Source organism: Equus przewalskii, chromosome 28, assembly GCF_037783145.1.
Source record: "Equus przewalskii isolate Varuska chromosome 28, EquPr2, whole genome shotgun sequence".
Classification (NCBI taxonomy): Eukaryota; Metazoa; Chordata; class Mammalia; order Perissodactyla; family Equidae; genus Equus; species Equus przewalskii.
The window spans coordinates 15,101,734-15,115,055 of record NC_091858.1 but is presented as its reverse complement, the minus strand read 5'-3'; the positions used below and the strand labels follow the sequence as shown (position 1 = coordinate 15,115,055).

The 13,322-nt window shown below is 50.0% G+C and overlaps 1 protein-coding gene across 2 annotated transcripts in view; it reads right to left on the bottom strand.

The window, feature by feature from the left end:
- Nucleotides 1-2,016: 2,016 nt before the first annotated feature.
- PRAG1 (PEAK1 related, kinase-activating pseudokinase 1) overlaps nucleotides 2,017-13,322 on the bottom strand; it is a 49,602-nt gene continuing 38,296 nt past the window's right edge. For both annotated transcript variants that reach the window (XM_070598525.1, XM_008530207.2), the window contains exons 5-6: nucleotides 9,867-10,624; nucleotides 2,017-3,378 (exon numbers count right to left, since the gene is read on the bottom strand). In XM_070598525.1, coding sequence (XP_070454626.1) covers nucleotides 2,185-3,378; nucleotides 9,867-10,624 — 1,952 coding nt within the window. In that variant the 3' untranslated portion in view covers nucleotides 2,017-2,184. The remainder of the gene's footprint in view (nucleotides 3,379-9,866; nucleotides 10,625-13,322) is intronic.

Here is a 13,322-nt window from a genome sequence, read left to right as displayed (position 1 = left end):
CACATTCGGCTTTGGCAGCCTGGGGTTTGCCGGTTCGGATCCCGGGTGCGGACATGGCACCGTTTGGCAAGCCATGCTGTAGCAGGCATCCCACATATAAAGTAGAGGAAGATGGGCATGGATATTAGCACAGGGCCAGTCTTCCTCAGCAAGAAGAGAAAGACTGGCAGCAGATGTTAGCTCAGGGCTAATCTTCCTCAAAAAAAAATAAAAAGAAAAGAATTTATTGCTCTAGTTTCTTCTCTTTCCATCTTTACTTTTGAGTTCATTTTGGTTCTTAAAAGCTTTTCTACAATCTCAATTTTTTTTCCTGAAGTGGGTGGCATATAAACAACATGCAATTAATTCAGAGATTTAAAATGTGTCTCTTGAGACATGTGTTTCCAAATGGCACTGCAGTCCTCTGGCAGAATATTTGTTTCCTCTCTCTCCATTGTTTATTTATTCCGAGTGAGAAAGGACAAGAAAACAAAAGACAGAACATCGAGCATGGAGGGTTTGCCTGGCAAATTCCCAGAAACAAACAACTAATAAAATAATCCCCTCTGAAACAGATAGATCCTATGGAGAATCGTGATTTCCGTGTTCAAAGACTTTCTCGCTCTTGTACACAGTTGGAAGCTGGTTTCAGTCAGTTCTTTCCTCAATGCTCAAGCCAACAGCTGAAATGCCATCTTTAGCACTGATGCATGAAAATGTGGGTGTGTCTACCTGCAGTTGGAGGCTGAAGGCAGAACTTGCAAAAGGAGTGAAATTCATATGCAGAACACCTGGGAGATTGCCCCATCCTGGTTGCTAGCCACATCCCCAGATTTCTAGGACATCCACTAGGATCTTTGCATTTGTTTCAAATTGTCCATAGTGATTATTAAGATTTTAGCAATTAATTCAAAAGTTGGAAGATGACCCTTTAGGGAGAAATGTAAGGGTCTTGGGGCTGTTTTTCTTCAAATGAGTGATGAATGACTTTTGTGCGTGTCTAGTTTTAAGGAGGAAAGATGTGTTGCTTCCTAATTCTCTCTGTGCACTTTTAAAGGCATGGTAACAGATATTGACCACAGGAGAGAGGAGGTGCCAGTCAGTGTGTTAAATGAATGAGTTTTTTAAAATAGAAACCTGAAGCTTAGAACAGCAGACAGACTACTGGTTTGGGGGTGGGAACACCTGAGTTGTATTCTTGCACTGCCCTTACCTAGTACAGTAGGAACAGTGGGCTGTTTGCCACCTGGCACCCCATCTTTCCTCCCATTTCCCTGACTGGGGAGGCGGATCTTGCTGACGGCATCACCCAGGCCCCCTTGTGTTCTGGCCCTGTTGGTCTTGGCCTGGAGATGACAGGTGGGGAACAGGAAGAGTGAACAGGTAACTCTCCATTCCAGCCCTTGTCTTTGCCTCATCATCCTTTGTTCTTTGTCTGAACCCTGCCCACACCACTCTAAGTGTTCCCCTGCTAAGGTCTTTCCACCTGAACCGTCTGGGGTGGATTCTGTTTCCAGCCAGGCCCTTGTCTGATGCAAATGGTAACCAGCTTCAGCAAACTGGTAACGGATTTGGGGCACATCAGCCGTGTCTGGATTCTTTCTGAGAGACTGCTAGGTGGGGAGAGAAGAGCGAAGACTGATTGGCAACCAGCAAGCCCGGGCCCTCATGGCCTACTGCTCTGTCTCACGAGAAGCGTAGACCAAGGACACTTCCGGTGGCCCGGACACTGTTTCAGAGGTTCACATTCAATTTTACTCACCAAAGAAACTGATGCACTCAGGTGCTTGCAGATAAAAGAGCTTTGCTCATGACTCAACCAAAAATTTTTAAACATGGAGTTGTTTTTTTCTTTTTTTTAATAACCATTTGACAGGAGGGTAAACAGATCCCATAATGTGGTAGTGAGGCCAGCGTCCAGGTTTCACTCTGGTAGCAGAACTGTCTTAGGACCTTGCACTGAACTAGAAATGTATAATTGCAGGAGAAAAGTGGGAGGACTTGGGGAGGAGGCCAGGGTGGGCAGTGACATCCTCAGTCTTTCATATTTATATATTTTGCATATATATTACATCCAAGTATGACAGTCATTTTGTACCATTTCCCGGGGAGACACGGATGTTTCCAAGGCAAGGCAGGGCATGGGGGTCAGGATGGGGGTCAGGCACGGATGCGGGAGATCAAGGGCGGGGCTGGGGGCGGCGCTCACAGGAGCTGCAGGAGCCTCAGCGACTGTAAGAGGGCTCCGGGCTCTGCGGCCGCCAGGTACTGGCAACAAAGCCAGTCCTCCAGCTCCACCCCACGCCTGCGGTCCACCGCCTTCTCGGCGAACTTCATCATCATCAGAGCCCGCTTCATGTCGATCCAGTTATGCAGCGTGCCGCAGAGCACCTCCTCGGAGGTGCCCGGCTGCTCCACCAGCTCCCGCCGGGGGCCCCACAGCAAGCACTGCAGAACCCGCTTGGCCTCGCCGATGCGGATGCGCTTGATGGGGTCGGCCTCGAGCAGCAGGTGGGCGAGCTGCTGCAGGCCGGGCGAGTACAGGGACAGGGTGGGCAGCGGAGGCAGGTCTTCCTGCCGGTAGTCCTGTTCCCGAAGCTGGGCCCGCACCTCGAAGGGGTTGGGCTGGTGGAGCAGCTCATAGATGAGGATGCCTGTTTGGAACTCATCGAACTTGCGGTACTGGGAGGCAGACACGATCTCCGGGGCCAGCCGGGCCTGGCTCTTTTTCTGCTGCAGGTTGGTGGTGCCGCCCGGCTTCTGCTTGGCCTTCAAGAAGTTGCTGATGATGAGCCGGGGCAAGTGCTTCTCACTGGGCACTCCCTGACAGGCACGGGCAGCTGGGGCATTGAGGGGGGCACTGGCTGGAAGGGTGGCAGAGGGGTGAGGGGAGGGAGTAGCAGCAGGAGTAGGGGATGTGGAGGTGGGAGGGGCGCTGGAGGTGGCAGAGGAGACATGGGGAGCTGGGGTGGCAGCGGAGAGGCCAGGGGAGGCCTGGGGAGTACAGTGCACTAGTAGCAGGTTCTCCAGGCACAGGTCTCGATGGATGATCCCATGCTCCTTCAGATGCTCCAGCCCATTGCAGAGCTGCAGAAGCAGGAAGCACACGCGCCGCTCGTAAACCTCGGGCTCAGACTGATGGCTGGTGGCTGAGTCCCGCACGAAGTCAGAGGCGGTCTGGTGGGGCACCTCTCGGGTGATGACCACCACACAGTCCTGCTCCTGGGCAGGGGGGTGTGAGGGCGGGGCAGGCAGAGGGGCTTTGGGTGCGTCGGGAGAGGTGAGCATGCTGGAGGGCACCGAGGCGACAAAGTGGCCGCAGTCCTGCTGGATGTTGAAGTGCACGGGCACAGAAGGGCTGCAGTATGAGGCCGTTTTGGGCTCAGGGGTTTTGCAGATCTGCAGGGAAAAGGAGAAGTGAGGTCAGGAGGGGGATCCATCATTCTGTTCAACAATAATGTCGGAACTTTGGATATCCACATGCAAGATGGTGAATTCAAACCTTTACCTCACACCATATACACAAATTAACTCCAATGGATCAAAGAGACATAAGTGTAAGAGCTAAAACATACAAATTTTAGAAGAAAACACAGGAGAGAATCTGTGAGACCTTGGGTTGGGCGAAGATTTCTCAGATATCACACCAAAAGCATGGCCCATAAAAGAAAAAATGGATAACCATCAAAATTCAAAACTTTTGTGTAGCAAAAGCTATCATTGAGAAAATGGAAAGAGCATTAATAGATTGGGAGAAAATATTTGCAAAACACATATCTGATAAATGATTTGTATCCAGAACTTGCAAAAAAATTCTTACAACTCAGTAATAAGAAGATAAACTACCCAGTCAAAAAGTGGGCAAAAGAGTATACTAATAGGTATTTCACCAAAGAAATACGTAAATGGCCATAAGCACATGAAAGGATGCTCAGCATCACATGAAACTCATTAGGGAAATGCAAATCAAAACCACAATGAGAAACTAATTGACACTCACTAGAACAGATATAATAAAAATGACAGATAATAACAAATGTCTATGAGAATGTAGAGAAATCCCTATGTTGCTGGTGGATGCAAAATGCAACACAGTTTGGGAATTTCTTTAAAAGTTAACATAAAATTACCATCCAACCCATCAAGAGTGGGGTCCCTGCAGAACACTATGCAGTGTGGCACCCTGGTATCAGTAGGAAGACATCCCTCCGCCCGAGGTATGGGCTGGACAAATTCTCAGGAAGCCAGAGAAGAGTTTCCACAGGCTGTCAGCCTTACTCCCCATCCCTCACGCTCAAATTGGCAGCTACCTGATGGAGGATGTGTTTGACCTCCCCTTCTTGGGGAATCTCAGGGGCAGACGCAGACCCTAACCCTCCAGGACCTGGCCAAGTTCTCTTAGCTGCCCAAGTTTCTAGGGCCACGTCAATATGCAATACCTGCCAGCTGGCAGGACCTGCAAGCTGATTTTAGTGGAGCTGCTATGTGGAAGCCAAACGCTTTCCTCTGAGGGTGAGTCAGAGCTGAAAGAAAACAGAAGGCTCTCCAGGGAGAGGGATCCGAAAGTGCCAAAGGCACCCTCTGAACTGAAGGTGGGAATAACCACAAAAGTGAGCTCAAGCTCCTCCGGGGAATCCCCACAACCGCCGCTCCAGCAGCTTGTCCCAATGACGGTGCCAGCCACCCCAGGATCGCTAGCAACACTAATCCGCATCTGGCTGCCACACAACTGGAGCGTCTTCAGCCAGAGATAATGGCCCTGTGGCAGGTCTCGATTTCCCTGTAATTATGCTGAAAAGGACCGAAGCTGGTCTGTGGTCTCCTATCTCAAAGGATCTTGTGCAACCTCAGCCATGATTTATGGAAGGTAAGGATCAGCATGTCATCCTGGAAGAAAGGCATCCTGCCTCTACCTACAAAACAAAACAGCATCCTGCAAACAATTCACAAACAACCCTTCGGGCTGCTGCATGCCACACTCGAATGATGACAGCAGTGTTTACGGAGCGCCACACTGTACATGGGACGCATCTGGAAGTTCCATTGCAAGCACCTTTCCACGGAGATTTACTTGCATTGCAGCTATGCAAACCTCTCAGCATGAAACCTGGGATAAAAGAGTTCAGCCTACAAGGAAACTTTTAAAACGATAATTGGAGGGGTGGGGCAGTAACACATTCATTTAGCAGTCTCTCTATTATAGAGGTAGAATAGAAATGGAAGTACGTTTACCCCATACATTGCTTTCTATGACACCCGCAAAAATGACTTTGGAATACTTATCTAAAGAGCATTGTTCAGGCTCTTCCTTATTCCAGCCCATCTAACTGTATTCAGGTTTTAAATGGCAATCTTCTAGAACACTAGTAAACTAAAGGAAATTTGGGGGGGTCCTTGAGAAATAGTCTTGAGTATAAATACCAACCACTGTGTATAGACTTGTCTGCTGTGCCATCTATGGATACGTGGGAAGAGCATTACTGGATGTCCGGGTCACCCCTGTCCAGTGACGGCTTCTCGACCTCAACAGACAACTACCTAACTCTGGCATGTGTGAGGCAATACGCCTACTAAGCATTTTTCACGCAGTGTCTCATTAAACCTCAAACAACTTGATGCGGTAGACGCCATGACAGAGGAGGAAACTGAGGCTTCAAGAGGTTAAATTATTTGCCCAAGATTACACAACTGAAAGTGTTCTACAGGTCAAAAGTATGGGCTCTGGCATGACAAAGAGCTAGGTTTAAATATGAACTCTGCAAACATTGGCAGGTTCCCATGATTCTCATTATTTGTGGTAGTTAAGTTCTACTAAGTAGCCACAAGCACTGGATTCGTGAATACAATGTGAAGATCTTGCAAGCCTCAGCTCACAACATTCTCACCAACCGGCCAAATGTCACCTTGTTTTCTGTGTGCTTCTGTTGAAAGATGCCTTCTTAGTGGATACTGTTGATTCTTTAATACTGAGCTCATGGCCAACAGTACTGAAACTCGTGCCTGAACAAAGCTTACGGAGAGCTCTCCCAAAGGCACATCACCGCCTTCTTGAGCTTAGCAACCAGACAGGAGCCATTTTAAATAGCGAAATCAACAAAATAACACAAAAATGTGAAGAAAGCAGTACTGAACAGATCTCAAAAAGGACACTTGTTTTCAGTATGAGAGCTGAAACAAAAAGGCAGGGCATAGCCTTGTTCCCCCTCAGCTGGGAATCTGCATGTCTGGTGACACCAATTTCCCCCCACTCTGTGCCTGTTCAGGAACGACCACAAATCGCCACAGTATTGATTTGGGGCTACAGATAAATTTTAGCAGCGAATTCACAACTGCGGAATCCATAAATAGTGAGGATGGATGGTATTTATCCCAAAGTCTGCTTCCCCTCTGTGTATCAGCGGCAGTGACAGCCCTTCTGCACAGGGCCATGGTGAGCATTAAGGGACACAGCACAGGCATGGCTTTCAGCACAGCGCCTAGCCCACGGTGAGCGCTCACTGCGAAAGGTTGCCATGGTGACTGCTCTTGCAGGTCTGGCTGTAGCCATGCGGTGGTATGAGCAATCCAGAGCTGGCTGGCAGGTTATTGTACCAACTGGAGGATGCAGCTGCCCCGGGGCTGGGAAGTTGTTTCCAAGGATGCCTTTTCTCAAGGGTATCAAAGGCCTGGGCCCAGCAAACACTCTTGGTCAGAGCTCCAGTGGAGCTGCCGACAGTTTGCACAGAGATGTAAGTGTAGGGGCAGAGTAAATGGCCACCGGGCTGGATGCGTTTCAAATCCAGTGAGCTGGTCCTCTGGCAATACCTGCATCTTCCTCACAGCCCCGCACCAGGGAGCCGGCGCATGTTCAGGAGCCTAGGAGCCCTGGGCGGGCGCCCCCAAGATCATTCTAGAGTGCCAAGTGCCGGGTTGGAGTGGTAGAGGAGGAGGGGGGAGGTTTCTTCTTCTTCCCCACCTCCCCTCACTCCTCCGCATCTCATTTTCAGAGGGTCTGCGCTTGGGTTTCGGCTCAAGACCTTCACACAAACCTTTGGTTCGGCTCCAATTTCAAATGTTTTGCTGAGCCAACTCTCCCTTTAAACTCTGGAGCCACGGCCTCATTTGCGGCTGCAAATCTGGGCTAAGTCATATCTGTTTAAAAAAAGGGCCCAGCCGGCTTAACACAGGTCCCTAATTACTGAGCTGGAGTTCTAGTCCACTGAAGAATGAAACAGCTTCGTTTGTATCCCACACAGCCAAAGATTTTTTTTTGTTGGCCACATGTTCACGGAGTAGGGCGACAAGAGCTGGCTTCACCTCCTGGCTGCTGCAGGGCGCCCAGCCCACATGCCACGGCCCAGCATTAGCGGGAGCAGGTGCGAGCCCGCTTTTGTTAATGGGGACTCGCCACCAGTGCTCCTGCTTACCGTGCACAGATGAAATGAGCTTAGCGACAGACAGGCAATGCGGGACGGGAGACCTGCTCCCCGTCCTGTGGATTTCAGATGACTGTATTCCGTCTAGATTGCGGCGCTAATGAAGAGGAACAGCTGCACGTGCAAAATGATGTTCCACAACGAGCCCGCCACCCCCCGCCTCCTGCCCCCGCCTCATTACCAAGCCAGGCGCATTTGCAAACTGACTTTGTTGTTCCCTAGACTCTCAATATTTGAAGCTCTTCTCCAAACTTCCTATCACACATTACCGAGATAGTCCTCGAGCTGCCAAGTCTCCAGCAAAGTCAAACAGGAGACCCCTGGGACTCGCATCCTTAGAGGACCAAGGCCTATCTTCTGGTTTCCTTATGGTTTAGATTTGCAATGAAATGAGGAGCAATGTTGGTTTTTAACATCCTCTGGGAAAGCCGAGTTTTCTGCCTTGTTCTTTGGAGACTGTGGCCAATTCTACATTATTATCGAAGGTTCTAGAAGGCAAGCTACACATCACAACCACTTACGGAGAAACCAAAACCCATGGCCCCGAGGTTCTGGTCCAGTGGCAGGTCTGGCGCCAGGTGGCCCCTTAGTTCTTGCATTTAGGGTCACGTCACTTTCTACCCCACGGACAAGAGGGAGTAAGCCTCTTCCACCAGGCTCTTTCCTCCTCAAAGTGGGGAGGTCAGCTGCCCCTTGACACAGAATGAACCCCCAGGGCCAGCCCAGGAGATGGTGAGAGTGACTGAGGCATCTGACTGTGGGGAGGCGGAAGGGAGGGGTCATCCACAGATGGCTCTCTCAGGTTCACTGGGGCTGGCAAAAGAGAAGAACTTCCTAAAGGCACCTCCACCCCTGGCTCTGGGCGGACGGTGAGAACCAGGATAATCACGTTTAGCTTACCAGAGGGTCCACTCACTTTGTGCTCTACCAGATACAGCACCGTCTTAATAGGAAGGGAAATGCTGGAATCGTCTCTTTTTCCTTATAACTGTGGTTGGGGGAGTGGCAGAGAAGGAGAGCTCACTAAGAAAGCAGGTGCTGGATTTAGATATAAAGAGGCAATGAAGTTCAAGAAATCCAGACTCTCATTCTGGATGTTTGCATTCTTGCGTCTAGGGCCTCCTATCCTGGCTGTATCCCCCCGGTCTTTTGGGGCCTTGATTTCTGACAATTAACTGGATCCTCCTAGTAGCCACACCCTCCCTAGTTTTTTCACAGGAAGGCAGCAAGTGACTATAGTTAGCCCCTGGAACATATAAATCAGGGGTTCCCAATCTATGTTTTAAGGTAGTGTCACCAATTTCTTAAAAGAAAAATCTCAAGGTAAAATTCACTGCAATTTTCCTTGGCTAATAATCATATTTTAAAAAATCTTACTAGTAAACAGGAAGCTAGCTGACCAAGGTTATTTCACACAAGTTCACTGTTTGCATTTTTCTAACTGAAATAAAAGACTATCTTGGGACACATGATGGCAGAAGAGAGCTCAGGAGTCCCCTCCTCACGCCCCAACAAAAGCCTGCATTTATAGAAGGGCCACAGACCCACTAGGGATTCAAGGAACTCCAAACAAAGATGAGAAAGGGGGTCATACGGAACGACCAGAGTCTGTGGCAGACAGCAGAGTGGCCAGATGGTTGCAGATGGCTCGACTAGCTTGCTCAGAGCTGCACCCTGAGAGAGAAACGGGGTGTGGTCGCAACAGCCCTGCAAGCTGTGTTGCCTTGTGCTAGTTGCTTAACTTCTCTGAACTTCATTTTTCTTAACTGACAGGATGGTAGCACAGGCTTTGGAGACAAGACAAAGCGGAGCTCAAATCCATCTGAGCTACCAGCTAGCTGTGGGCAGATTACTAAAGCATTCTGAGCCTCAGATCCCCATCTATAAACCCTTACTCTGTGAGGATTCGAGAGTATGTGGTTAATACGCCCAGCCGAGTCTAGTCGTATAGCAAATGCTCAAGCAATGCAATTATTCTTATTGTCCAAGATGATGCCTGGGTCAAACTCTCCTTCCAGCTCTAACATTTCAAGAACAAGATCTTTACTGCCCATCGCCCTTACGAGATGATAAGCTCCAAGGGAACTGGATGTTCACCTCTACATACTCAGATCTTTACAAAATACCTGGCATATAGCAAGCACTCAGTAAAAACCTGCTGAATAAATAAATGAACTCTCTGTTGCCTTAAAAGACAGCTGTGTCCTTAATCCAGCTAAATCCCAGAGGTTCATTCCTGAAAGCACAGAACGCCTCAGAGCCACATTAGAGATCTCACTGCACCACGTCCTGACCCCGCAGAGAGGCAAGTCATCGAGCGGCAGGTGTTGAAAGGAACCTCAGGAATCAGCCCGCCCCCTACAGCCTCAAGAGGCGAAAGAAAGGATGGCTCAGGGCTGGCTCAGGGCGCAATTCTGCCCCAGCTGGGACCAGCTGGTTGCCCTGCAGGAAGGAGGGAGGGGTGGTACCTACTTTCACAGCGTAGGTGCTGCCAGGGTCCTCGGAGCAGGTGGCACAGTAATAAATAGCATCTCCCGAGTCACAACAGGGCTTGTTACAGGTCAGCTTGAAGAGCGACCAGTTATTCTCGTTGAAGTGCAGCTCCTTTTTCTGGCCGCCCATGAAGAGGTCCTCACACTTGGCCACGAGGCGGACCAGGGACTGGGCGTAGAGCCCCCCCAGCTTGGCGTAGGTGCCCTCCTTGCTGCTGATGCTACTCAGGAGGCTGTGGAGCTGAAGCTGGGTGCTGCCGGTGGAGGCCTGGCTGGACACGCTCAGTTGAGAGGATGAGGCCGAGGGGGCCCCTTTGCACTGGGGGCTGGGGCTCCCGCAGCCGCTTCTGCTGCCCGCCAGCCCCGGTGCTGGGACCCAGTGGCCGCTGCCTTTGAAAGTTTTCTCCAGAGGCTCAGAAGAGGAGAAGATAGGATGGTGGCGGCTCCCGGGGCTCGAGGAGTAGCTGAAGTGGGACTCTTCATGGACGCAGACGTTGGTTTCCGAGTGGCTGAGGTTCAGCTTGGGACTCGCTGCTCTTGGCTTGGGGGAGCCTTGGGTCCAGAAGAAGCCATCTGGCGAAGAGGCCGCCCGGCTCACTAACTTCTTCTGGGGGAGAGGCGGGGGCTGCAGCGCGCCACTGGGGGACACATCCTCAGTGGAGCCCGAAGGGAACGGGACAGGAGCAAAGAGCTTCTTGCCACTGCTGGTGGGCGAGTGAGTCGGCTCGGAGGATGGGCCTGAAAACCAGAAACAGAAACAATCAGGCTGGAGGCCTATGCCCCTCAGATCCGGGGACCTGTGTCTTTTTTTTTTGGTCAAAGCAGTTTATTTTATTTTATTTTTATCTATTTCCTAAGGAGACAATATATGCACAATGAAAAAAATTCAAAATGCAACAAAGGTGTACAGTGCCAATGACATCTTCCTCCTACTCCATCCTTTAGTACCTGGTCCCTCTGAGCAGAGGGAACCCTGTGGGAATTTCTCATGCACCTGCCTGGAGATACGCCATGCAACCCAAACAAACACACACGGACACATTTACACAAGGGAGAGCAAATGGTGCCCACTGTTTGGAATATTGCTTTTCTTCACTTGTCACTACATCTTGGAGATATGTCACATCAGATGTACAGATCTATGTAGTTATTTTTAACGGCTATCCAGTAATATATTGTCATATGCAAGTATCACAATTTATTTAACCAATCCCCTCTTGATGGACACTTAGGTTGTTTCCAATATTTTGCAAACAATGCTGCAAGCAACAACAAACCAGAATGCGTGCGGTCTAACTGGACTTTTTTTAAAGTCAAGTTTACAGAAAGTACACTTTACCTACAGTAAAATTCCTCCTTTTTAGTATGTAGTTCTATGAGTTTTGACAAACGCTCTGGTGGCTTGTGAGGGAAGGCAGCCCCACAGATATTTTAGAAGACAGAGGATGGTGAGTTTACAGAAGAAGAAACAGATCTTAAGGGAAAGCAAATCTTTCCTAGGCCCCACGGCTCCCAAATTGGTGCATGTGGATCTGAATCGGATTTGGGGAAGATTCCGTCACGGCCACAGGTCTCTGCAGAGCACGGGGACATTCAGAAATATCACAGACTGTGAGATAAAGGGCTAGTCTAGACAGGGTGAAGACTGGACTTTCTTCTTTGTATCAATGTATGAAATGGAGGTTCCACAATGTAACAAGAGTTCAGGTAAAATACATGTAGGAAGGGGGCTGGCCCCGTGGCTGAGCGGTTTAAAGTTCCATGCACTCCACTTCTGTGGCCCAGGTTTGTGGGTTTGGAGCCTGGGCGCAGACCTAGTCCGCTCATCAGCCGTGTTGTGGCTGTCAAGGCATCCCACATACAACACAGAGGAAGACTGGCATGGATGGATGTTGGCTCGGGGCTAATCTTCCTCAAGCAAAAAAAGAGGAAGATTGGCAACAGACGTTAGCTCAGGGCTAATCTTCCTCACCAAAAAAAAAAAAAAAAGTAGGAAAAGGTGTGGACATTAGAGACAGGAAAGGGAAAATTGAAATAATACTTGTTTCTTTCATTCTAAGAACTGACTCAAAGATGTACCCACTATTTTAACAACAGCTTTTAGGGGGATTAAAAAAAATTAACTATATTCATAGGTTTTAAAATGCATCCTATTATCCTGAAGATTAAAATGTGAAAGAAATATGGGTCCTAGATTCAAGGAAATAAGTACTTATGGTGTGCATTCCTCATTTAGTTCACTGTGCCATGTCACCTGAAAGGCAGGGCATGGCCTGCCTCTCTGTCCCCTTCCTCACCGTAGCACAATGACTAGAATGAAAGAGGGGCAACAGGCACAGAGGCCCAAGGCAAAGGGAGCAAACTGTTAGTTTTGTGTCACCTCCCTCAGATGCACAAGATCTTTCCAGGGCTGCTCCGAATAACCTTCTGTACCCACACTGAGTCCTTCTGTTTTCTCCAACAAAAGTGGGGACAGAATGGGCCCCTAAGGAACAAGCACTGGCACAAAGGCCCTCACACCAACACTGGGTCTCCTTACTTGGGATGCTCAGGAGAAGGGTCCCTCTCGGGAGCAAGGTGCATGACCACATCTTAGGGCTCACCTTGCCCCAGGCAGAGTGGGTGCTGCCATCCATGCCCCAGCCTCGCTGACCCCAGACACACACCAACAGCGTGTGAGGCAGGGCCCTCCTGCCTAGTCAGACCCCAAATGCAGAGCTCACAGGAGGCCTAAGTGGGTGCATGCAGCCTGTTGAACACAGGAGCCAGAAGGAACAGGTTCACAGCAAGAGAAGCCCCGTGCAGCGGAGCAAGACTGACCCGCACCATTTCCTGGTTCCACCATCTCTCACCAGACCCAGGAGGAAGCTTCTCATGCTCACAGGCCTCCAGGACGCAATTGCTCTTGCTTCCAAGTGGTTTATCAAGATTGTAGCAAGTTTTCCTTCCCACCTCACCCTGCATTGCTAATGACAGGTGGGGCGCCCGCCAGCAAGGCTGAATGAGTGATTTATATCCCTTCCAGGAGGCCCAGGTTAATTATCAATCAAGCAGCGGTGGCGAAGTCGGGACCAGTCAACTTCCCACACCCATGTATTCTCCCCTCAGCAGTCACGACGGGGGCACGCAAGAGACAGCCAGCCGGAGGAGGGGAGACCCTGATGGCAGCTGATCTCAGCAGGCTCTGACACCCTGGGGTCCATAGGTTCCCCCAGCCCACACTCCCCAGGAAGCAGCTTTTTCCCTCCCAGGGCTCGGTCGGCAGTGTGGACAGAGGAAGCTGGGGCGGCTGATTCACTTCCTCTCCTCCTCCCTCTAGCAGCAGAGGCTGAGAGAGAAGAGGAGGATTGCTTATCAGCTGCTAGGCTCAGGAAGGGAGGAGCAAGACTCCTTATGTGCGGGGGCTGTCCAGGGACACTAAGCCTTAGCTGCCAAG